Raw genomic sequence first — 25,274 nt, forward strand, 5'->3', positions numbered from 1 at the left:
GCTGATTAGGCAGTAATTGGTTCTTTCAACACACGGAACAGATTCCCATTCAATATCTTTTTTAGTTTGCGCCCACTTGGAAATCTGTGCCCATTCTGTGCAGCTACTGGAGCATCCACAGGGCCATCTTCGCAGCTATTTTCAGATAGTTTTAACTTAAAAATCAATGGGTTTTTGTCAGTTGGCTGTTATTCCCAGTCTGTGCACATCAGCTGAAAAAATCACAGAATATAGTTATCTGTGTATGGCAATTGTTGTTGCATAGACAGAGGACTAAAGAGAAATGCCATCATCAGTTGTGCAGATTCATTCAATATTGATATTCTGTGAGGTGATACAGGTGGTTGGTTGTGTATTGAAGCCTGAAATGGGGAACCAAGAGAAAAACAAATATAGAGGGTTTATTAATAAAGTTTAAAAAGATGTTGCAGAGTTCTCTGATGGAGGGCTGAAGCACTGCACAAGGAAGTTTATTGTTGTTGTTTGGCCAGCAGTGGGAGTTGCTGTGACACACAGCTCATGGAGGCAATTAAGGTAAAACCTGTAGTGCCTAATAGTTTGGCATATTAATTTGGAAGATGTTTCACCCCTCATCACTACAAATTTTGATAAGAGTGGAAAGTTTATTCCAAGTTTGATGATGTCACTTGTTATAAATCTATTAAATCTGGATTTGTACCCTAACTCAATATCACACAAAAGAAGTCCATACTGACTTCAGCCATCTGTAAGAATTGCAAATTCCTTCTTCACAGTTTCTCAAGCTACATTCACACTTAGAAATAGCAAACTCTATTTCCCACTCTTACCCCGATGGCCATCAGGATGGGAACCTGGTAGATCCACTTAAAGTTGCCAGCGCTCAACTCCCAACACCTGCAGTTGACACAAATTAACAAGGAGAAAAAGAGAGGATGGCATTGTGGAAGGAGTCAGTGTGTTGAAGTGTCCTTGGGCAAGACACTGAACCCCAACTTGCTCCCAAACTTGTGAATGTGTGTGAAAGAATAGTCTCCTTAGATTCCTCCTGAATGAATGATGTGTGAATGGGTGAATGAGGATGTGATGTAAAAGCACTTGGAGTAGTTGAAATTACTAGAAAGGAGCTATACAAATACAGACCATTTACCATTTGCTGTTCAAAAGACTAAAATGTGAAATAGTTTGATCAGTGGCCTCTATGAAGGCCGAATGGAGGAGCCAAGTCAGACGACACAAAACAGCTCTAGCTTGATTGACAATTTAGTGCTGAGTGCAGCGACAAGAAGACAGTTGTTGCATCCCGGTGGAGGGGTGAGCGGAGGCATGGTTTGTTTTTAGCCTCGGTGGCTACTGCCACAGGAGGAGCATCTGTGTCTCCTCCTGTTTATCTTTTATCAATATTTTATCTATCTTTATCGTTTTTAGAGTTTTCATAGCGGAGGTGCAGAGAGAGATGAGACAGACTGAATAATAAATGATTAAGATAAACACCTGTAGAACTATTTGGTAATGCTGAAACGTGTGAAGGAGTCAGCCCTGGCATTCTCTTGGTACGCGAACCATCACATTTGCAAGTTTAGTGTTTTTTTTTTACTTTGCATAATTACACAAACGTATAGCTTTCCACGTTGTTCATATTCCAAGGGATTATGCAAACATGATTACGCAGCTGTATCGCAAACGTTGAGCAGATGTCAAGGCAGCCAGAGTGTTTACTTTGTATGCACATCCCCAGTGTAATGTGGGGAAAATGGCATGAAAATGGTCATGACACATCTCACACCAATTGAAAATGTCAAATGTGATGCCGAGTCGGACACTAAACTAGAAAAACACAAAAAGAAACACTGTAATCTATAATCAATTCATTCACTAAAGCGAGGCTGAAAAATATCAACCCCTGTACAATATAATGCAATTCAATTCATCAGCATTAACAGCGGCAATTACAATTACACAGTCCATTCAACTCCACTATAACAACTATTCTTTTTATCACAGTGTTCTTGTTTACTGTTTCTTATTTACTGCATGCATTTTCAGCATACTCAGATTTTCTGTTTTTCAGGTGTGCCAGGAGAACAACAACTCAAGAATAAGAAAAATATTTTTGTTACATGGCGGATGAAAGCTGCACTGTGTACATTATGCTATACTACAGACTAGCCTCTCTTATTCTGTCTGTTTTATGATGGCTCCATTAGAAAGCTGTTCCCTTTGCACCACGGCCAAAGTAAAATTCATATATCTTTTGTTGTGATGGAAACAAAGTCAACTCAATTCAGTGTGGCAAACTGAGCCTGATGTGATTTACACAGACATGTATTATGTCACTTAAAAGATGGCATAAGCCAAACAATTAAAAGTACTCATGATGTGCTGCTAATGTGGTGAAAGATGTCAGTTTAAATAATGTTTAGATACAGAAATGTTGCTGTTAGCCTGTGACCTGCCTGGAGGGACTTTCAAGCATAGAGTAAGAGAATGCCTGCAGGGGTGGGTGTTGTGTTTTGCTCTGCAGTGCATTAACAGCTAGGTTCTATTAAAGCTGTGCAGTTGCCTTTCATGATTTGGAGAATAGGCAGCAGCAATTCCTACTCAGCTCTGCAACATCTTGCATCTTAATCCAAACCAGTTAGTCCAACCCAGAGTGTTTCTCAAACGAGTCAAAAACTATAATTGCATGCTATAATTTGTCATATAAATTCAGCTAGCCTTTTGCTCCAGCAGTGTGAACTGTGTACAGAATCAGAACTATAGCCTTTGTTTAATCTGGAGTGAACCAAATAATAAATGCAGGGTTATTGTGAGGCTGAGGGAGGTCATATTTGTAAGGAAATGATGAAAATCAGCACTCAACTCAGTGGTCAAAACCTCTGATGGTTCTCCTCTAAATGGATAACAGAGGTGAAGTATTGTAATAATATAAAATAAATAGATTGCTGATGTAGAAATCTTGGACTTTGAAATGTTAATGCTACAGCATACAATGATGATTTAGGCAATAGGATGTGTGAACAGTTTTAGGAATGCTCACTGAGTGAGGAGCATGATGACATGGATTTCTGAGGTCAGTGTGGAAAAACAATACCTGCCAGCACATAAAGTCTATAAATGTCTGTAGGTTTGGAATGAGGTCACATGTTCAGTCTTCACACACTTTTTTTTTTTTTTTTTTGATAAGTAGATACCATTGGCCATAAAGTGTACATGACGTGACAACTTTTAAATGTGATGCTCATCTATACAGAATTATTTTGCAAATTAAATCATGCATATTTAATCAGATTTCACTGGTGATTCAAATGTCACCATAATTAAGTGCTAATTAAACCACTACACCATTTGTATATATTCAGACTTGTCCTTTTAGGCTTGTTGACCTTTTTTAACGACTTTTAACGACTTTTAACTTCTATGGTGTTAGAAGGAATATGCATTTAGACACAGTGTGACCTGTTCTCTCACCTTGCATCTGCTAGTGTTGCCCTGACAATTGCCCACAATGCCACGAAAACAGCTGGAACACCTGAAAGTACACAAAACAAACATTGAGCTGTGTTGTCCCGATGATGTCAGATACTTTGTTTACCTGATTAATGGTCCCGATCACATTGCACATCGAGGAAGTAGAGGCGTGATATAATTAGGCATCCTAAGTTAATGACTACACTCTTTTAGGTTACATGACCCTCTTTAATGAGCATCTTTGGACAAAACAGAACTCATATTTAGTGTCATATCACACCCTACAAAAAATTCTAAGCTTTCAAAAGCCCTTAGAAAATTAAGAAACACAACTTACTAAAGAAGCGTACAAAGGCACAATTAATTTAAACTGAGTTGGGTTCACTCCACTTGCTGCAAGCTCCATCAAAGTGACCATTTCTAAATACACAATATAAGACACAAATTTATTGTGTCTTATATAAATGTAAGAAGTTATCAGACTGGCTTTACAGCCTTTTCTCTGGATCAAATCTGGACTAAGACTATGTGTAGATTTGTCTCAGGTCGTGAGATAATCTATTATTCACTTTCAAAACCCAAAGCATATGGGAACTTTTAAGACAAGGCATTCACATGGCATTACAGATAGACTCAGAATTAAAACAGCACAAGCGCCGTGGAGAAACACTGTGTCCATATGAGACAAGGCACCTTAGAGTGACCCACTGTGAGCGCGTGAGCAGTAGCATTAACAACACACCCATTCTGTTTGTTGTTGTACGACTAACCAATTCTGCAGGTTTTGCCGTGCTCTAAAACATATTCCTGAAGCTTGCAATTATGCTGGATCTTAAATTATGTGGATATGAGAGCTCAGGTCATCCACCCTGGTATGTGAAATGAATTTTGTCATATATAATGCATCTGAAATGTGTGGCCTCCTGAATACAGACTCTTAAGCAGAAGTGATTGCATTAGATTTTGATAGTGGTTGTCGACCGACTTCTCTCCCCCTAAACACCTCATCTAAATATGGCAGCTTCATTACGGGCAACACGATTAGTCAATTAGACTTTGGATTATAATGATATCACCCACTTTACAAAAGTATATTTGTCCAATGTTAGTAGTTAGACTCACACATCACTTTTGTAGACATACGCACAAGAATGGACATACTTTATAGAAGCAGATATAAACTGTTACTATTTCAGTTAATATATGCATTGATGTTACGACTCAGTGTGGTGTTGATATTAAAGGGGCCTCGAGTGACGCAAGAAGGGTGCTTCGAATGAAGGTCTCTTCATTGTGTAACATTTTGGGTACATATTAGTGGCAACTTCTCTATTACTATCAGACTGTCTCATATGTTTCTCAGCACAAGCATAAAATACAATAAATTAAAAAATTAAACTCAACCTTTGTCTGCGTCTGTATATTCAACTTCTCACCTCGGCCATGAAAACTCTCCTTAACATCCAGACGGACACATTTTAAATGAATGCGGCATCTTATCTGTAGCCATAAACAGAGGTGGAGAGAGCATTATGGGAGCATGAGAGTTGAATTGCAAGGAGCTATATTTATTGTTCAGTGCGCACTTGAGGAGAAAAAGCATTCATTTCAGTCAAAAGATTAAATTTGACACCCAAGTTAAAGTATTTTATAACCTTTGGGCTTCTGCCATTCATTAATGCACAGCTAATTAACTGAGGTCAGAATAATTTTTTGTTTGCAAGGAGTTTGCAAAGGACAGCGATTAGGGCTTATTTGTCAATGAATGTGTTGAGTGCATCACAGTGAAGTCAGACATTCAGACCTTTGGAGAAACCACCTGGAATAATAGTTGTGTTGTATTTGAATTGATCTGGTTTGAGTTGTTCATTGAACACAGCTGAAAGTTCATAAATTTATAATATAAATTTATTTAATTTAGAATGGGGATTGAATAATTTTGGTATGTTTATGTTCCGCTATCTTTTCTTGATGTTTTTCTAACATATCGTTTACCTGTCTGTGGGCAGCTGAACTAAGTTTGTTTAGTTCTACTGTTTGTATTTTGTCCACATACACCACATTTATGGTTTCCAACAGGGATCATTGTGAGTACAGAATACAATACTGTATATTACAAAACCAATTTAAAATCTTAACATGGAAAAGCCAGGAGGGTAATATTCAATTAGAAATAAAATTGAATATTACCCTCCTGGCTTTTCCATGTGAAGATTTTTAATATGTTAATAATAATAATTTGTAATATACAGTAGTGCCAGTGTTTTTGGAGAATGTTTTTGATACCTTCTTAAACTTTGGTATATTTCATAATAAACTAAATGAGCTCAGAATTCCCACTTGGTTTCCTTTGAAAGAGTTCCTCCCTTTGTTTTCTATCAATTTTCCTTGATATTTCCTAGATATATTTGTCTGTATAACCTCTGCTCACCAAAGGGTCTCTTTTGCACAACCTTTTGAGTCTACAGAATTAGCGGATGTGAGTGAGTTTTTTAGCTGTGTGTGTTGTGTTTCTTTAAGGTGTCAGACACAGATATAACTATGTAAGTCAGACGCACTTGTCTTTAAAGTTGATCGTTTCAATACTGGAAGAAAGTGAAGGACAATGGAATATGCAGTTGTAGTGTAATACCAGTTAAAACCAGAATCAGTGATTCCTCCCAAAACCCAACATATAGAAAGATGAAGTGAAGAGAAAAAAGGCTCTGTGCCATATATTTGTAGGTAATAGTAGCCATCTACAGTGGAGAAGTAGACAATGAAATTATTTCCTAAATTTATTAGAGACACTAGGTTGTCAGAATGACATCCTCAGGAGCGGGATGGCATCACATGTCCAGAATGTCTTAAGAAAGAAGGTAATTTCTCTGCTTTTGTAGACGTTAAAGAGTCCGTGTCTGCTCCAGTTGGTGTAAAAGTTTGGCCTCACTTGTGTTTTTATTGAGGAAATGAATTTTCTTAATTAAATCTCTTCATTCATCTGGAGTCTTAAGAAACCGTGACAGTTAAGATGTGAAGTGGTCTGAGATGTTCTGTGTTCTGTACTACAATACTGAGCCCTACATCAGCAGGTCTAATTGTCTCTGCAGTTCCTGTAGTGGCTGTCTTTGTTCTCTTGAAAGGTTAATACTGTATAAACTATTGTATTCCTGTTGTTTTTATTCAACACTGCTGTTCAACAAGCATACAATACAATTCTATGGATTCATTTCATGTTTCCTACAAAGCTATAACCATTGTAATCATCCTTTTTCATTTCTTTCAAGTCAGTTGTCAAAGCGTAGTGGATTTGCACAAATACAGTGCACTACATACAGTATATGTATACAACATTTATTGATATTGTAACTGTTGATGTAATCTAACCAAACCCAAGCAGCCATTTGAATTCTGAAAAGGTGTACAGAAGTACAAATAAAAAACGGACACAGATGAGACAAAAATCTTTTGTGAGGGCCAGCTCTTTCCCTCTCTGTGTGCTGAGAAACGTTCATCTACTTGTCTGAACAAGAAAATCAAGAATAGAACAAGGACTCGAAATACCAGGAGTTCTGTAGTTTCATAATGAATTAGAAAATGTTTATTACCAAACCCCCCCCCCCCATCTCTATCTTCTCTGTTTCTCTTTTGCTGGTACTTGATATTGTTTGAAGATAAAGATAACTCTGTTCTTCAGTTGTAGAACTGCAAAGATGCCTTCAAAGCAGAGATAATGTGTGTAAAATAATGGCATTTGTTCTGTCTGAGTTATTTAACTCCTCAGCTAATTTATTTGCATCTAAAATGCAAGTGTAGCTATGTGGACAGAAGGCTTTTAATTTCCCCTATGCACCAAACATAGTCAGACATCATTATAGACCACAGAGAGCAATTATCCATGAGGGCCAGAGAGCTGTGGGTGCTGTGGTGTAGGAATCATCCCCAAAATTTTTCTACAGAAAAGGATTATCCTGTAGAAGAATCTTTTGTTGAAGAAAAGCTGTAGGTATGACCCCTCCCCCCTCATTTGCATGTGATGAGAAATGTGTATTTTTTCTGCTCACCCCATCCGATGAGTGTGAAGCCCCAGAGGTATTTGGAGTCGGATCTGAAGGCCATGAAGATGAGGCTGTGGAGGTAGAGGCCCTCTACCAGGATCCAGTAGTAGTTAGTAGCCAGAAAATAGATGAAGAGCAGCACTGTCACCTTGCAGCCAATCTGATAACAAAACATGAACACTTTCATCACATCCTGTTTGTTCAGTAGTGAGAGAGAATACGCAGCAGTGAAACCCATCCATCCATCCATCCATTTTCAACCGCTTATCCGGGGTCGGGTCGTGGGGGCAGCAGTTTTAGCAGAGATGCCCAAACTTCCCGGGCCCCAGACACCTCCTCCAGCTCATCCGGTGGGACCCCGAGGCGTTCCCAAGCCAGCCGAGAGACGTAGTCTCTCCAGCGTGTCCTGGGTCTTCCCCGGGGCCTCCTTCCGGTGGGACATGCCCGGAAAACCTCCCCAGGGAGGCATCCAGGAGGCATTCGAAACAGATGCCCGGCTCTACTCCGAGCTCCTCCCGGATGGTCGAACTCCTCACCCTATCTCTAAGGGTGAGTTCGGCCACCCTGCGGAGGAAACTCATTTCGGCCGCTTGTGTCCAAGATCTCGTTCTTTCGGTCATGACCCAAAGTTCATGACCATAGGTGAGGGTAGGAACGTAGCTCGACCGGTAAATCGAGAGCTTCGCCTTTTGGCTCAGCTCCCTCTTCACCACGATAGAGCGACCGCATTACTGCAGACACTGCCCCGATCCGCCTGTCGATCTCAGTGAAACCATAAATATAAAGTTCATGTTTTTAAAAGCCATCTGATGTACACTAACTCCACTGTGATCATCCACTTTTTATCAACAACCAGAAATGTTGACCTTTATATTTAAAGATCTCATTTTATGAATAGAGTTAGTACTTAAGCATACAGTGAGTCAACAACACCCCTAAGGCTCACACAAATAGGATTCAGGGATGTCTTGCACTCAGTTTGTAAAAATATAATAATAAAAAATATGAGAGGGAAATTCTAATTATCAATAGGTAGATAAGTAAATCTACATTAGTTTTTGGATGATTTGAGAGCCACAACTTAAATGTATTTCACTGTAATGAGGCAGCTTCTCAGCAGTGGTGATGACAGATGAGAGAGAGAAAAAAAAGATCAGCACTATGGAATTAATGATGGCAAATTATACATTTCACCACACAATCATTAAAATAAATGGATAAACTGTCACCCATATTTCCTCTTATATATTTTGTATCAGTCGCATCCACAACTAATGTCCTACTAATGTCTAATGTCAGGACTTTGTGGCGTCACACCTTGAAAGCAGCTCATGGTTCAGTGGTTCACGGTTCACACGTGTGAGGTGGAAACTTGAAACCCTTCAGTGCACATACACGTGCGGATGGCCTTTTCAGTGAAGAAGGAGACATCTTGTTTTTGTAGTAAAGCTTTTAAAAATGAGCATAGGCTGACGGAGAGAGATCAGAGCAGAAGTGAAGAGCAGATGTCACTTTCAACTATTTTCAACTGTTTTAGAATTTTCAACAAGGAAACTGAGCTTTTTTGTCAAAATATATCAGTCAAATTATTAGTTACTCTATGTAGTATCTCCAAAACATCCAAACTCCAAACAAGACAAGGATGTGTGAGAACCCTGCCTGTGCATGGTGAGTGCAGGCTGGAGCTAATAAGATGTAGTAACTCAAATGCTGACCGCACGCACTCACTGCCCACGTAATCCAAAAACAAGTAACAAGTAATAGTGCAAGTATGAACATAGAAATATAGAATATTGTATAATATCACCAGTGAATAATGTGAAGGAAAAAACCTTTCACTTGTATTCAGTGCCTTGAGATTCTAAAGGGAAAGGATTCAACTACACTGTTCAGTGCAAATCAAATTAATTATAAACATTTGTATTTGAGTCAGATCACCTGAATGAAACAAGCAGCCCTGATCTTTGATGCCAATTCGATTCTGAACCCCAGAATTCATTAAGAAATGAGAGAAAATGAAATGAAAAAGGCAAATGCAGTGTCGTTTTATTGTGAGATTGACTTTCAACACACAAACATGAACTCTGTGCCCTGAATAGGAGTTCTCTTTCTCATTCACACTTATGACTGGAGCAGTCACTGGTTAAAGCAGCCAAAATTAATAAAAGGACAACACGCTAAAGAATACTGAAAACGAAAGTGTAATATTTTCAATAGGAGAAGTTCCCATGAGATATTTGGTGTGCTGTCAAGTGTTGGTTGCCTGTACAGTTTTAATGATGAAAGCATTTTTGCTTCAAAGCAGCCACTGTTTCAAGATGCAGGTTTTCTGTTCACTCTTTTATGCAACCCAGATGCCAAATAGTAGAGACATAAGCTCTTTATTGTAACTTTATATCTTTATCTGTCAGTGCATGATTGGCTGAGGTTTAGTCCTTTCATCATTTGGAAGAAATTAGAGAGCATGTTCTTTTATAAAGGAAAAACAAAGCAAAAACACGTGCAACTTTAAAAGGCAGCTAATTGTTGATTCTGCTGCACAAAGTGTTTTGTTTTTAGAAAAGACAGAAAACTTTTTTTGTCATCTACTTTGCTCTCCGTCTTCTAAAAGTGGAAGTGGGATCTGGCTGCACACACACACACCCTGCTGGATGTGAGGATGAAAGTTACATGTGGGTGGGACAGACGACTCAACAGGCTAAAGGGCAGAGCCATGGACCCGACTTCAAGGTATCTGTTTATCATGCAAACCTCCCACTTTGCTGGGGCAGAGATGAGGCCAGCCGCAGTAAACTGAGGGTCAGACTCGTGTTAGACCCTTAAAAGTTGTTTAATTAATAGAACATTATTGATGTTCAGCACTGAATTTAATAGTCATGAAAAATAATTTTTATTGAGATATTTATCCTACGAGTTGAAATACCAATAAACGCTGTATTAAAAACATGATTTAATCAAAAGCAATTAATCAATTAATTACCTAATTAATTAATCAAAGCTGTGCATGTGTTAACACAGCACGACCATATGGTGTAATTAGATGATTAGGATCATAGTCACAGTGTGACTATGATCCTAATCATGAGTATACTGTACAATGCCAGGTAATTACCTCTAATTCTTACAGTACATTGGAAATTAAGCTACATTTTAAAAAAGTCTATCAACAAGCAAGAGGAATCAAAAAGCAAATCAATACATGAACATGAACATACATGAATTACTGTCAGCAGGGTGGCTTGTTGGATTGCTAAATAGTTTGTGTAACAACAGTAGACGATGTGAGCTTTGATTGCGCCTGAGGTGTTTAAATTACACAACAGTTGCCAGTATGTAAATTTTACTTGTGATACTGCTAAAGTAGGGGATTTGAAATTTGTCCTAAAATTTGTCTGCTTCCATCACATCCATCACTGAAAGGACAAACAGTAGCCATTATATCTACGCACATAGCAATCACGTGCACTTTAAGAACACAGCCAAACTATGACTTTCTTCTCTTTGAATAAAGTCCAGTCTCATAAGGCTGCCCACAGTCAATTACTCTAAAATTTTATCAAGCACATTTCTATGGCCAGAGTGCTCAAACTAACTACTACTACTAACTACTACTTTACTTTTCAGGTCTAAAAACCAAAGTTGCCATTGTTGGCACTGCCAGTTAAAATGATGAAAACAAGTTGAGCTGGTACTTACATACTGAGACTTGTCCAGTGGTGCCATGCTGACTGTTTTTAAGTTGTCCAACAGGGTAAAATCAAAGTCCTGCAATCCAGCACTGGAATAGACAACTTTGTCCTTCACGAAGATGCTGATCGCCCGTAACATGAAGGACACAAACAGGTGCATATGGATGTAGTTCCTGGTGCAATGAAGACGCCTGTCATGAAAACAAACAGTATTCAGGGCTTTAAACAAGGAACTCAAATCACAAAAATCACATTTAATTTACTGGTGTTGGTCTAATGGCGAGAAAGCGATCCATATGTTGTTGGGGAAAAAAATCATCTTGATTGGAGATCAAGGCTAGTTTTCAGATACTGCTGAGTAGAGATGGAAGGGAAAAAAGCCTTTAGTTGGGGCTTCATGTTGACAGCCATCTGTCAGGCGAGTGGGCGTTTGTAGCCTGGGAACCAGACCAATCTGCTGCTCATGTTTTATGTGTTCTGGCAGATGCGTCTGGCCGCTCTCCTTTATAGTTAGCATGGCCTGAGACGCAGCAATCACAACCGTTTATCTAATGTGAGGAGGGTTTGAAAGCACGACTGACAGAGGTGCGCCACAGAGGCATTTTTCGAAAATAACCAAGATGGCATCCACTGATATGGAACCTTGTGTTAAATCATGTCTCTGAGTGTAAATTTCTCTGTAGGCATGATCGCCTGCTCTTATCATAACCCTCACAACTAATGACAGCCTGACAATAAAGCTTATTTATACAGTACTGCAATCAGAATAAATTAAGTTATTTGAGCCATGTGGTGCTGTTAAAACACTAACAATGTTTCTGATGTAGTAGCTGTACCTCCTTCAAACGTTGCTTTCTTTTTCTCTTTTTATCTGTTACTTTCCCGCTTTATTACTGAAACATGTGGAACTGTGGAATAAGAGATAAAACCTAGACGTGTAGTTTAGTGAATATAAGAAATGATTGCCCTCTAAGCTGATACTTAACGTTCATGACCTCCATGGTTTTGAAATTCAACTGGCACTTTGACATATAGGCTTGGGTTTTGTTACTATTTTCTGTCAGAAAAATGCCTTCAGAGCTGTGTTCAAAGTCAAAAAGATGCAATCAAACAACAGCATTTGAATTTAAATATACTTTATTTGTGTTGATTCTACATTAATTCCATGATTTTACATTTCAATGTCCATTGATAGAATCTTCAGTCTAAAGGGAAAAAAACCCATTAATTACAAGAAATTGTGTGATTAAGGCAGGATGTCTGAGCCACCTCAATTTTTTACGAGGCCAAAGTCAGGGGACCAAGATATGTTTTTTAGTTTCCACCCCAAATGAAAGTGTGAAAAGCATGTTGTGCAGAAAATGCTAATTTTCTAATTTAATGAGGTAAGAATTATGTTATCATTTTATCCTATGTCTTGCCTGCTCACCAATCTTTTCACGAACACATTTGAGCTATTTATTTTGCTGGTCGGATGGTTACAGAGATTCTTGTCACCTTGTTGCCTTTGTGCTTGTATGTGCTCCTTCCGGACGGCCTCCTCATTAGAGCAACACATTCCCCTCGTTCTAGTTTACCCCCTTGTTCAACTTGATCTATTTTACATGTACGTTATTATAAGTTCGGGGCCATTTTTCATTCAAAGTCCGTCCCTGAGATGAGCTCTGTAATAGTACCATTGAATGGTTCGATTTTGGCCAAAGGCTTTAATCATATCATCCTTTTCTACACCCATACAGTTTTGTACAACAATATACTGTGCTGTTGGTCCAGTTTTGCTCCGTCAGGAAGTAGGTGGAACTATTTCGTTTAAATGTCAAGGTTTCAAACTGAGTTGTTTCTTCAGTTACTTTTCTGCAGTCACACTGTTTTCACTAACTATAGTGGTAACCAAGAAACTGTCAGCAACTTTCTGAACCACTTCATCATTGGTACAAAAGTCGCTGGGCTCTGACAGTGACATGCTGTCCTTGCAGAAATGTATAAGAGAAGGCAGTGCTTTTCCATGTATTAGCCTCTTTCAGAGGTCTGAAATGTGTCTTGAAATTGTCAGTGACTGCAGGAGTATCAGAAATTGTAGTCTGGTATACAAACATGCAGTACATTTACATCCTAATGAGCACTAGTGTTAATTTTGTTGCTGCTGCTGCCTTTGTTGTTGCTGCTTATAATTAATGCTCCCAGCCTCCTGTTTCATTATTGACATCATCTTCAGTGCTGAAGCTGGTGACAGCGTGTTGAATGTAGGGGAAGTTACAAGGTAGCTGAAGTTGGTTTTCATGTCTGACTAAAACCAAAGCTACATGAGTGTTTGGTCCTTAATTCACTGTCACAAACCGATTACAAGTGCACTGCGAGGGAGTCACGATTGTGTCAAGTGTTGTGAATGTATGGAACCTTTCTAATGTTTGTTAAGATTTGAGTTATTTCTATTTAATGTGTTTCAATTATGATATAAATTAGTAGTTAACCAGGACATATTCCATAGCTGCTCGGCACTGTAATAAGTTCATTACTGACTGTAGTTTGATAAAAATGTATTTTAGCTTTACATAGCAAACAGAGACGCAGAGAGAAGCTGAGGAAAAGCCCGCATTAAATATTTATAAGCTTCTTTATGAAGTCCAATATAAGACCTGTGTTTGTCAAAAGGCATCTTGATGGCTCTTTTAAATGTAAACCACCATCAATCCAGAAATTGTGCTCTGTTTGAAGATTTGCTATTTAAACACACGGCTCTGAGCACCTTTCCTGACAGAGAAGTTAGATGTAGTTGACATAACTTCTGCCAATGACACCCTGCAGCCCACTCTTGCTGTGAAAATGGTGCTATTCACAACCTGAGAGAGTCCCTTTTTGCACTTAGTATCTGTCAAAGGAGTGCTGTTTAACAGTGACACTGTGTTCACTATGATGGACTACTTTCTCGTGGTAGATGGGAGACATGCCATTAACAGAAATTGGCAACACCTGTGTTGTCCCGTAAAGGTTAAAATAGTTTTTTGTAATCTCAAATCAGTCATTGGTCCCTTCCTAGCTGGGTGTTGAGTTATCGGGCTATGGTGAGACAAGGGGGTAGCTCACAAGGATTTATTTAAGGGTGTTTTCTATCCTCCTCCTCTCAGTCTGTCTTTTTCACTAAACACAAAGGCAGGGCCACTTCAGGTAAGTGTGCTCCTGTATTACAAACAGTTTCAAGTGGACAGGGATTTCAGGAGGTTTTTGAAGTGCTGGTAGGATGATTACGTCTACTAGAAAATTACATAATAAACTAGGAGAGCCATGGGAAGCCCTGGGGAGTTAAAGATTTAAGGCAGTTTGTAATAACAAATGGTCTGTATTTGTAGAGCGCCCTTCTAGTCATTTTGACCACTCAAAGCTTTTACATGACATCCTCATCCACCCATTCACACATCATTCACACATCATTCATTCAGGAGGAATCTAAGTTGGAGGACACTGTTCTTTCACACACATTCATGAAGCTATGCTTTATCAGTCCTTGGGCAGTGTCTTGCCCAAGGACACTTCAACATGCTGACTCATAGTCAGTCATGACATGCCGGAGCGCCCCTAATGTAATATATATAATAAATCAATATATAATGGTATGGGGAATGAACTTTCTTGAAAAGAAATCTCCTTTTAGACCCATGTAACTTTCCTAACTTTCTCTATGTATACTGAATTGTGGACAATTGGTTTACTGACTCTTTGGAGCAGTTCAAAGAAATTCATTAATTGGAAGTGCACCAATTGAATAATGCCTCCATTTTGCTTCAGATTAGGACAAAATGTTACAGTTCTTTCCAGGAAATGTTCTAGGAAATTATGAAGACTTGCAGACTGTGAAATAAAGTATTACAGGCTAAAAGTGTGACCACTTTTCCTCTAAAAAATATCAAATGTATTATATGCATGTTGTTACTATGATATATTAGCAAATCTAAATATATAGTATATATTGTAGTGAATATAATTTGTGTTGGTAGATTGCCAATAATAATGCCACTTTCACAGTACTTCATTGTTCATCATCTCTTTAACTCAACAAGTTACACAACAAGGTCATTTTGGTGCAGAACATCATCTAGTTATATATTCATTCATTCATCATTTATTCATTTCTGTGGTGTTGGTTATATTATTTCCACCAGGGGTAAGCCTGAAGGGCGACACACATTTGATTAAGCGTGTGCATGTGCGTGGATCTGTCTGTCTGTCAGCAGCTAATCTCTCAAATTACTGGACTGATCAATGTAATATTTTCTGTGTACCTTTATGCCTCCGGTGAACGACCTCTCTGGTTGCATGATTCACAATTTTTGAAAAACCTGTTTACTGAGTGTTTCATACAGCCACTGACGGCTGACTCCTAGCTCCTCTTAAACTACTGGCAGGAGCCACAAGTCATCAACATCACAGAACAAAAAGCTTTTTCACCAATCAGCTGGGTTAAAAACAAGCCTTACTCTGGCTGTTCAGGCCAAAAACTGACAACCATAGAAAAGTTTTGTCATGTTTTGACCCAGACCATCTGCAGATGTTATGTCATGATCCACTGTAGTTATGCACGGCACAACATAAATAAAGATTCTCTTATCTTCACCGCCATCTTGACTGTAAGTCAAGTAGCGGTGCCCTCGGGGCAACATCGCCTGGCAGAGATCTGCACTGTTCTGAGTGCACTTTTTTAGTTTTGTGTGTAACATAAGGTTGGTCCCACTTCTAATGTGCACTCAACCACACTTCAGTAAAGTGTACAGTGTAGAGTTAACATTAAGTTGATGAGGATCGAGAAACAGAATTTTTGCTTTTAAAAGTCAAAAAGTAGAAATTTGTTAAAAATCAAACCTAAAATAGACGACAAAATAGGATGTGCAGATGCAAACAAAGCAGAGGACCACCTGCTGTTATTCCACTGATATGTTACATAGACAGCCCACCATTTAATTATTAGAAAATCCTCCTTTACCTGAAGTATCCAATGATGAAGATGGCCACTAGCAGAGAGCTGAAGGACACAGCGTAGCCAATGGTATACATGACATATAGCCGCTCAAAGAAGTCTTGCTGTGAACAGAGATAAATATTTGCTATTCAGTCACCAGTTCAGTAGTCAGGAAGCTGCACTAAGAACAAGAAAGCCCTCACTGCTGATATTTTAGGGGTCTAATCATTGTGTATTTGCATTTTGACAGGAGAGGATGAAGGACTAACAGGTGCACTGACAATTAAAGTTGAAGTTAATGCTAATGCTGCTATAGCCTGTGCACACGCCAAATAAAAGAATAGATCACTAACCCAGTCCCATTAACAGAAAAAAGGTAGACTTATAAAGTCTTAGCATGCGTGTGGCAGTCTTAAATCCTTAAATCTCTGACAGCTAAGAGGCTTTACAAATGCTGGAGCTTGAAACTGGAGACAACATCAGGAGTTCTAACAAAGCACTTGTTTGTATGAAATCTAACATAATGTCTCCTTTTCACAGGGCCAGTGACAAACAGCCCCTCGGGCAACATGGTTGGTTTGATGAATGGGCTGAATATAAGGTGGATAAACTGAGTCAACTAAAATTAACAGTTATACTTATACAAAGTATTTAAAAGATGATGATTCACAGTCAGCCTCCAGATTAGCTGGCCTGAAGGTCCTGTGAGATTCACAACTTTGATAGCTACACATGCTAACAATCTGTGTGTTGACACGTCTGTCCATGCTTGTATGCGAATAATACATCGGTTGCTGCTTAGATATTTTACAGTCATACTCACTCTCCCTTCGTCATCACTGGGCTGAAGGAAGCGGAGACACTCTGAGTAGTTGGTCCATGTTTTGTTCCAGTGGTCCACAAACACCCAGGAACCGTTGACATCACACCTCCTGTAAGCATGTCCTGTCAACGCATATGTCCACATTATTTTACAAAGCTTTGAAGAAATGGTTTGGTTATGATTTAAGCATTTCATTTCAAGTGGATCTTGGATCCCAGCAGTCTAGTGAAGTGAAATTACGAGAAGCTGTGATACATTAAATGTCCTGCACTACCTGAAATTAGGTAAATTTGATTATTTTGGCAAATTAAACCTCTTAATATTTTGTATTGTACTGTACAAATACAAAAGAATGTTTTTATTTTTAATATTTCAGACAGTTCGGTTTAAAGATCAGGCTGAAAAACTTTTAAAATAATCTTAACATTTAAAGTTCCATGCAGTCTTCTAGTCAGCGTCTGTGATGGTACGTCTGCAACAGGAAAACAAAATCTTTGCCTGTAACCTTTGTGATTGAAGTCATAGATGTAAGACGGGCAGGGAACCTTGGTAACGAGCCCAGGGGAACCATGGGGCCAACAAATAAGACCATCCCAGTCTGGAGGGCACACCTCATCTACAGCGACAAGAGGAAGAGGAAGTCAGTGTACACATACAGTCAACTGGTAACTGATCTTTTGTTTTTGGATTGTTACATTTTCATGTGATCCAACAGCCTGTTCACATTAGATTCCTCTGATGATCAATGAAATCTGGTTGTGACTTATCATGAGAGAGAAAAGCAGAGCCACATTATAACATTTAATGGCTGGAGAGAAAGTAAGTAGTTCATATGGCTTGCTGTCCAGCCATGTTTGAAGGCAAAAGTGTTTCTAGTTGTGCCAAACTCAAAAACGGGATGAAAAGCCAGCCGTCACAGAAAAAGGGGGCAAGGGGGCACAGCTGGCAAATCACAGTGTGAATGAATATCAGACACATTCACTAGTATATAGAAATATAGAAGTTAATAGAAATCGTCAGAGATTGTCCTAATAAGACAAATTTAAGCATTTCATGCACTTCAGCATTTCATGACTGTCTCTCCCATCCATGTCTAGTTGTCTGTGGGGTGTTTTAGTAACTGAAATGACATGCAAGAGCAGAGAAATATCAGCTTCTATGAGTTAGAATCCTTGCTGATTTTACATTATTTTATGTTGCATTTTCAACTTCTTCAGGCTTATAAACCACAGGATCGGAAAGCTGAGAAGAAGAGAAGAAGGGCTTTTGTGGTTTAAAATTGCCAAATCGAGACCGGTGTGATTATAATGGTCTTAACAAGGGGAAAACCTGCTTACATTGTCTCTAGTGTCTCTGAAACGTGGTTTAAATCTCCTCATAAGCCAATTTTCTCTGAAATTAGCTCTGTAAACTTAACATGAATCCTCAAAATGCTTGTTTTGTAGTCTATTGATTCGATATCAGAAAATTTAAGATTGACTTTAAGAATCTGTTCTTGGACTTTATCTTAAAAGATTCATGTTGTCACATGATAATTTACATAATGTACTTAAGTCATGCACATTGTCTTATTCAACTGAGGTGTTCTCTGCAAATGGCTATTCTCCTGTATACTAACACCACCTGCTTTTCACAGTTTTTCACTGACTCTGTAGGATCATATGTTCCTTTATCCCTTTGCCAACAAAAGCTATTAACAGAAACCAGTGGATGTCAGTGGATTTTGCTGTGCAGGATGCTGTGTGGGTTTTGTTGTGTAGTGAGAAATGTGGGAGTCACTTAAGGACATTTGGACACCTACAGTATGACAAGTAACAGGGATGCTCCAAAAACTAAATCTGCATCTCTGCTGACTCATCTCATCTTTAAATATTGTTAGTGCAACTTTACAAAGCAATGCTCTTTGTATTCAATCCAGTCACATCACTCAGCTTAGGTCAACACTTAATATTATTATGTCAGTGTTGTGCTGATGCTGAAAGGCAGGGCATTACATTACAACAAAAACTATAGTCCAAAATAACTATCATCCCAAAAGTATGATGGAGGGCTATAAAGTGAAATGATTAGCATCTAAAATCACAGCTTCAGCATTTGATTTGGCTCCACTGTTCAGCTTTTGGGCCGATAAACTCATCATATCCTGCCAGGAACTCTGGGAAGTGACTGCAGGGCTCATATGTCATGAACAATCTTTTCTTTTGCTCAACAACATACAAACTGTTAGTGACAGCCAACATGGGTCAAGTAGTGCATCAGACATTTTTAATGCAAAATTTTCTAGCATTTTTACTGTTTGAGTTTATGAAAACGTTTCTGATACCTGCTAACCAGGCAAACTCGTTTTATTATGACAGAGTTAGAGGTAACAGCAAGCTATTACACAGCCAAATGGATCCTGAATGAGAAATGAGTCCAGTCTGGAGAATGTGTAGCAAAAGCTCTGGTTTCAGGTGCAGAAACATGCTGTGATCATAGTGAGGGCACCGTGAATCACAGAAACCTCCTTCTGCAAGGCTCAGAGCTATCCACCCATACACATTTATCCTTTTTCAGGATTAGGATATTGACTACTGTCTTTGTAACTTGGAAGAAGATCATGTCATCATTTCATTGATCCTCCTGGAGGAATCGATCCTTCTGTTCCACCATCCATCTCTAACATATCAATGTAACCACTGACGCACACTAATAACCATTTTCCTGAAATTTGTATGAGTCAGTAAACTGACTGATGAGAAAAGATGTTTTTGGCTAAATTAAAAAGGACCAAGAAAAGATTTAGCCATTTTTTTCCCATTATTTGTGTATTTATGACATCGTAAGGGGAGCCAAATCGAAATGATGTTTTCAAAAACATTTGCTGATAGATGGAGCAGGAGGTAAAGACATAGTCTCGTAGTTTCTCTAGGCACACCAGGCACACGTTTATGTTGTGAAGACATTAGTACATTTTGCGTAATAATATGGGACCTTTAATATTTCCAAATAACTCAAATAGTTAAGTTCTGAAAATCTTTCTCCACCATTTCATCTTTTAAAGTTTTCTGCCATTTTACCAGTAGAAACTGCATTGCTTCCACGTGAACCTGAAGAAATTTCAGATTACCCCACATGTGCAGAATTGTGTAACATTTTACAAAAATGCACCTTCCTGTGCCCGTTTTGTACCTGTGGACCCTGGGTCAATGTTGGAGAGGTTCTGGTAGCACTGCAGTTTGATTTCATAAAGGATGTACATCTGCTCCTGCGCAGAGAGAGGACCGTCAAACCCCATCTGTGGAGCACAACAGACAAAATCAGAGCTGTGTCCATGTCCGTGTGTGTGTGTGTGAATCACTCATTTTCTTGCCATACACCATCTGCTGTGGGCCAGGGCCAACATGTGTGGCTGGAGGAGGTAAGTCATGACAGGAAAAACCAAAATGGCAGCAAGCATAGAGAACTTTTTTATTGCATGTTTTGCAGTGCACAGCGTTCAGACCTCCTGAGGCTCCTTAACTTAGTGGTGTGTCGCAAACATTTAAACTTTGATCGTTCACAACATGATGTCACACGAGAGTCATTTCTCATATGATGAATTGCCGTGAAACTGAGAAGAGCATTTGTGTCCAAAACAACTCCGTCTGTCAAACCATCTGACGGGAGCGATGGCATCTGTTTAACCTTATGTTAAATTAAACTAAGAACATAGTGTTATTTGTGCGGCTGTATGTGAAACATTGTTATTCTATACAAAGCATAAAACCCATCAAACGCTCCGATTTCAGAGTGGAGGAACATTGTTTTGTATATTGTAATATTTGACTTTGACCACTGCTGTCATCCTTGTTTTCCTTTAAGTGTCTTGATCTATGTCAGTGAAGCATCTGAGTCTGAATTTCAAAACTAGAAAAATTGAATGTAGCACTTTCAAGCCACTGCAATGGCTACAAACATCTTTAAGAATGTATTTTACTCTTTTATCTTTTTTATCTTTTCAATTTTAGCTTTCGGCAACAGTAAGATCCACATCTGCTAAGATGGCATGTGCCACCCACAGATGCGTAATGTCAAGTCAAAGATTAGATGTGGAAATGTCTGTAGAAATGGATATTTTTCTATATATTTCACGTGCAGCGAACATTTTAATAAATATGTCATTATGGATTCAAGCTGTCTCATAAGCTGTCAGCCTGTTGAGGAAAATAACCAAGTCAAAATAGTGTCAAGTCAAGTTTATAGACCCATGTAGAATTAGATTTCTGACAGACCATTAGGCAGACTATTCAGGCATAATGAATGTCCTTTACAGGCTGTCTCATCACCTCTGTAAAGAGTTTCAGAGTGGGTGTGCAGTGCGCACAATGGCAGAGGATGTTTCCTGCCATTTTGACTGTTTATTAAAGTAAATGACTTTCGATAATGTCTCCCACTCCCATGAAAACCGGAACTGTTGTGTTCACTGAACACTGGATTCATGCCAAAACATGTTACAGATGCAGAAGAAGGTCAGTGGGCGCTCTTAGTTAAATACAGGACATGCAATGCACCTCTTAAATATTTCAAGCCAAGGCTGCAAACTAACCACCATCTTTCCCTGACTATTTTTGTAGCATAAATCCAATCACACTAGACACATTACACACTTCACGGTCTCCAGAGTCCTGTGCTTTGTACGCCCACCATCCACCCCAACACCTCCCAGTGGCTTCTGTGCAGCACAAGATCTCTTAATCGTCTGGAAAACATGTGGCTGCTGAACTTAATCCAAGCGGTGACTAGATTTGCTCCAAAACATATTAAAGCAAAAGCATACAAACTTCATTTTTAGCAGACAAGGCTTGCATAATGAGATAAGGACAGAGGAGTAAAGTTGTAATTATGGAGATGAAAGACAAGCTAGTGTTTCTTTAAGAAAGCTGTGGTGGGTCATCATAAATAACAAGCAGCGATTCACTAGCCTTCCCTCCCCACCATGGAAAAAATGTGCTGCCCTGTCTCAGTTTATCAGAGATGATGGGGTGTTTACTTATGACACATTTTCAACATATCTGTTACAAACATTGCGGCATTATTTACAACAGATTGCATAATGTCCATATGTGTGTAGTTAATGAACTCTGGTGCACATTTGTGATGCAACATTGTGGAAAATGTGTCCCGACAATTTTTTAATGTTGAGGAAGAATCTTCTGGAAATGCATATGTGATACCAGGGGCCAATTATGACTTACTGACAGTACGTTTAGAGTCAAACTGTATTTGCTCACGCGTTTGCCTGCATCACTATTAAACATGCCCTCCAGGCAACGTTTTACAAAAGTACTACAATAATAATAGAACATGTTTTTTCACAGGGGATGTTACAGGAAAAAAGTCACTCAGTATTCCTGGATCTTTTCATAATGCAAATACGAAGATACCTGCAGGCGCAGCACAGATACAGTATGTTTCAGAAAAGATTTTTCAAAATATTCAGGCAGTTCAGAAAAGCAGTCGAAGTGCTGCTTGTGACCATATGTGTTTCATGTCTGTATGTTTGGTCTGTATGTCTAATTTTAGACTCTGGGCTCAAAATCACACGTCTGTGTGTTATCTGCCCGATCAAGAAGTAACTGATTGTCAGCAACACATCTAAGAGAACTGAAATCAGATGGAGGTGAACACGTAGCACTTTGTTTCATGCACCTATGTAAATACACACCGTTGGATTTCACCAGCCAACTAACAGCAGGCAGCTACAAGTAGCAGAGTGCAGATGGTAGCATCTATGGTGTAAAGCCACGCAGGGAATTAATTGTATGAAAACATGCTTGCGCAGAGCAGCTGTTGCAGTTGCTGTCCAACAACGAACAGTTGTCCGTCAGGCCTGGCCAGCTCAGTGGCCCACAGTGGCAGGCCAGCGTTAGCTATGCTGAATAAAAAAGGATAAATCCTAGCAAAAATAGCAGGAGGCAGATACAGTCACTCAGAGCTGCGGAGCATCAGCCCCCCCGCCTGCCTCTAACCTGCTAGAATGATCTGTCATGATGCATAATTGGTGACACAGTCGGCGAGTGTGCGGAGAGCCCACAGTGCAGGAGAAAGACGGAACAAGAGAAAGTGAAAAAGTGGAGCTGAGACAAGCAGCGGGATGCTAAAGTGACGCTAAATGCTACAAAATAGATTTTCCAGAGAAAGTGACAGTTAGTGTTGAAAAAAACAAACAACCAAGCACGCTAGCATGCTGCCATCAGCACGCCATATTGACCCAAATACTCTTCCTAAGTGAATTCTGTATTTTAAAAAACGAATAAATAGCATCAACACTTGATTGAGTTTGTACCCATGGATATAGGTAAATAAATAATTGACTGACATTTCTTATCTGTTTTAACTTTTTTTGATTCTTTTTGAAGCAGTTTGGTGTGCATAGTATTAAAACTAAAACTTATGTTTCTCTGTTGTTATGTGGAAATTCCTGGCCTGAATTATTATCCAAGACCAGGCCAGAATGGGATTGTTAACAAAACCTATAGGATTTTTTGCATGGGCACAGCCCTTCTCTCCAATGAAAAGTCAGCTTCCTGATAAAATACACTGATCTAGAACTGTCTGATTCCCACATCACGTTTGGCAAAGAGGGGCTTTTTGGTTTTGTCACCATTCAGGCTCACACACGCACATCACCAAGTCAGATTTCAGCCAGTATAGGTATGCCTCACTTAGTCCGGCTGCGGATTTTAAATAGGGTTATCTATGAAGCCAGTGGGAAAAAACAGAGAAAAAAACAGGTGAAGTGCTGCTCGCATACACGACCACAGCGTCTGTGTCAGCTGATAAGAACATCGACAGAACAGAAAATGAGTCCATTAAAAGGCAGAATGAGACAGACGCACACTAGGGGAACATTTTCACACCCAGTTTTACTCAATTCTGTCTAACTCAGATATCTGAGGCCAGTTTGCAGGTTTCATTCTATTCTGAGCAGCTCTGAGTCCATCGTAGGTCAGTGACTCATAACCCCAGGAGTCTGCTGCCAATTTTAGTGGTTCATGTCACACTCCTTCGTGTGCCTTCTTCCTTCTTTTCCTTATTCCTTCCTTATTTTTCAGCTCATCACCTCCAACGTTCAACGTGGATCGTTGAAAATCTGACATGGGAGTAAAACACTTTTATTTATTTAGAGGGTTTAGCTCCGGTGAGATATCATCTGGTGAAGGCAGAGTGTGAGATAAACAGGCAGACTGCAGTTATTAATACATCTCCTCAAATCACACAAAGCAGCCCCACAAAAGTGATGCTCATGACGACACGGAGACTTTTCTGCAGTTCAGACTCTGTGAGACAAAAAGAGACAAGTGTTGGCCAGATATCAACAGGTGAGGTGACTCTCAGCGCTGCACAGAACTACATCATCTATTACCCACACTGCTGTGTTACCAGGTGATGGCCACTTCTCTGTGCTTGTTCTTTCTGCATCTACAGGGCAACAGCCTCAGCATCTCTGATATTTCTCACTGACCACATAAGCACCTTTTATCACTTTAGTTCTGTTTTATATACGATAGGCCGCCTTATATTTTCTTATCTAAAGGATATACATATTATTACATCTTATTACATCTTTACCTCTAGCTGCTGTCATTCCTCATATTCTGTTTTTATGCATATTTGCTCCATATATAGTTCTTTAATTGTCCTATGTATGCATTTTTTTTATTTTGATGTAACAGAGCTCCCATCAAAAGAATCTTACACGAGTGTACTGGTAGAGTAAACACCTTGAATCTTAAAGAAAGATCCATAGAAGATGGAGCAACGCGCCGTAAAAAATATCCGTGTTGTTTACAGCTTGACTGCTGGCGATACATCCCAAAATATCATCGGGTTAATGTGTTTGAGAACAGACTGGCGAGGGAGTTGTTATAACGCAAAAAAAAAAATAAAAAATACGACTTAAGCAGCAAAAACTGGCGTCAAAGCTCGTTTGCTGACAAACCGAAGCGGACACGGTGATTAATTACCTGTGCGTCACCCGAAGAGCGCAACAAGAAAAAGTAAAAAACCAACATCCACACCAACAAGTTCATAGTTCGTCGCTCTGCCTTCATCTCCGGCAGGGCAAAATGTTGAATTTCAGCGACCTCATTCTGAAGATGAACATCCCCTCCGCTGTTCGCGCATCTCTGAGCTTCACGTTGCCGGAAAGTTTCATCGCAAGTTGGGCTGAAAAGCAGCGCTGCCCGGCGCAGCTGGAGAGGATGCGGCGGAGCACTTCATCACACTCATCGCACATTCCACGTGGGTTTCCCCGATCAGCTCCGCCGTCACACACCCGCAGATGGCTCCTGAGGAATGAG

At 39.4% G+C, this 25,274-nt stretch overlaps 1 protein-coding gene across 1 annotated transcript in view; it reads right to left on the bottom strand.

The window, feature by feature from the left end:
• The window catches only part of pth2ra (parathyroid hormone 2 receptor a), a 42,281-nt gene extending 17,256 nt beyond the window's left edge, over positions 1-25,025 (bottom strand). Inside the window, exons 1-9 of the mRNA XM_070838023.1 lie at positions 24,939-25,025; positions 20,122-20,227; positions 17,456-17,566; positions 16,951-17,072; positions 16,152-16,249; positions 11,184-11,367; positions 7,494-7,647; positions 3,451-3,511; positions 810-876 (exon numbers count right to left, since the gene is read on the bottom strand). Coding sequence (XP_070694124.1) covers positions 810-876; positions 3,451-3,511; positions 7,494-7,647; positions 11,184-11,367; positions 16,152-16,249; positions 16,951-17,072; positions 17,456-17,566; positions 20,122-20,227; positions 24,939-25,025 — 990 coding nt within the window. The remainder of the gene's footprint in view (positions 1-809; positions 877-3,450; positions 3,512-7,493; positions 7,648-11,183; positions 11,368-16,151; positions 16,250-16,950; positions 17,073-17,455; positions 17,567-20,121; positions 20,228-24,938) is intronic.
• Positions 25,026-25,274: the final 249 nt, after the last annotated feature.

The sequence above is a fragment of the Pempheris klunzingeri genome, chromosome 10 (assembly GCF_042242105.1).
Source record: "Pempheris klunzingeri isolate RE-2024b chromosome 10, fPemKlu1.hap1, whole genome shotgun sequence".
Lineage (NCBI taxonomy): Eukaryota > Metazoa > Chordata > Actinopteri > Acropomatiformes > Pempheridae > Pempheris > Pempheris klunzingeri.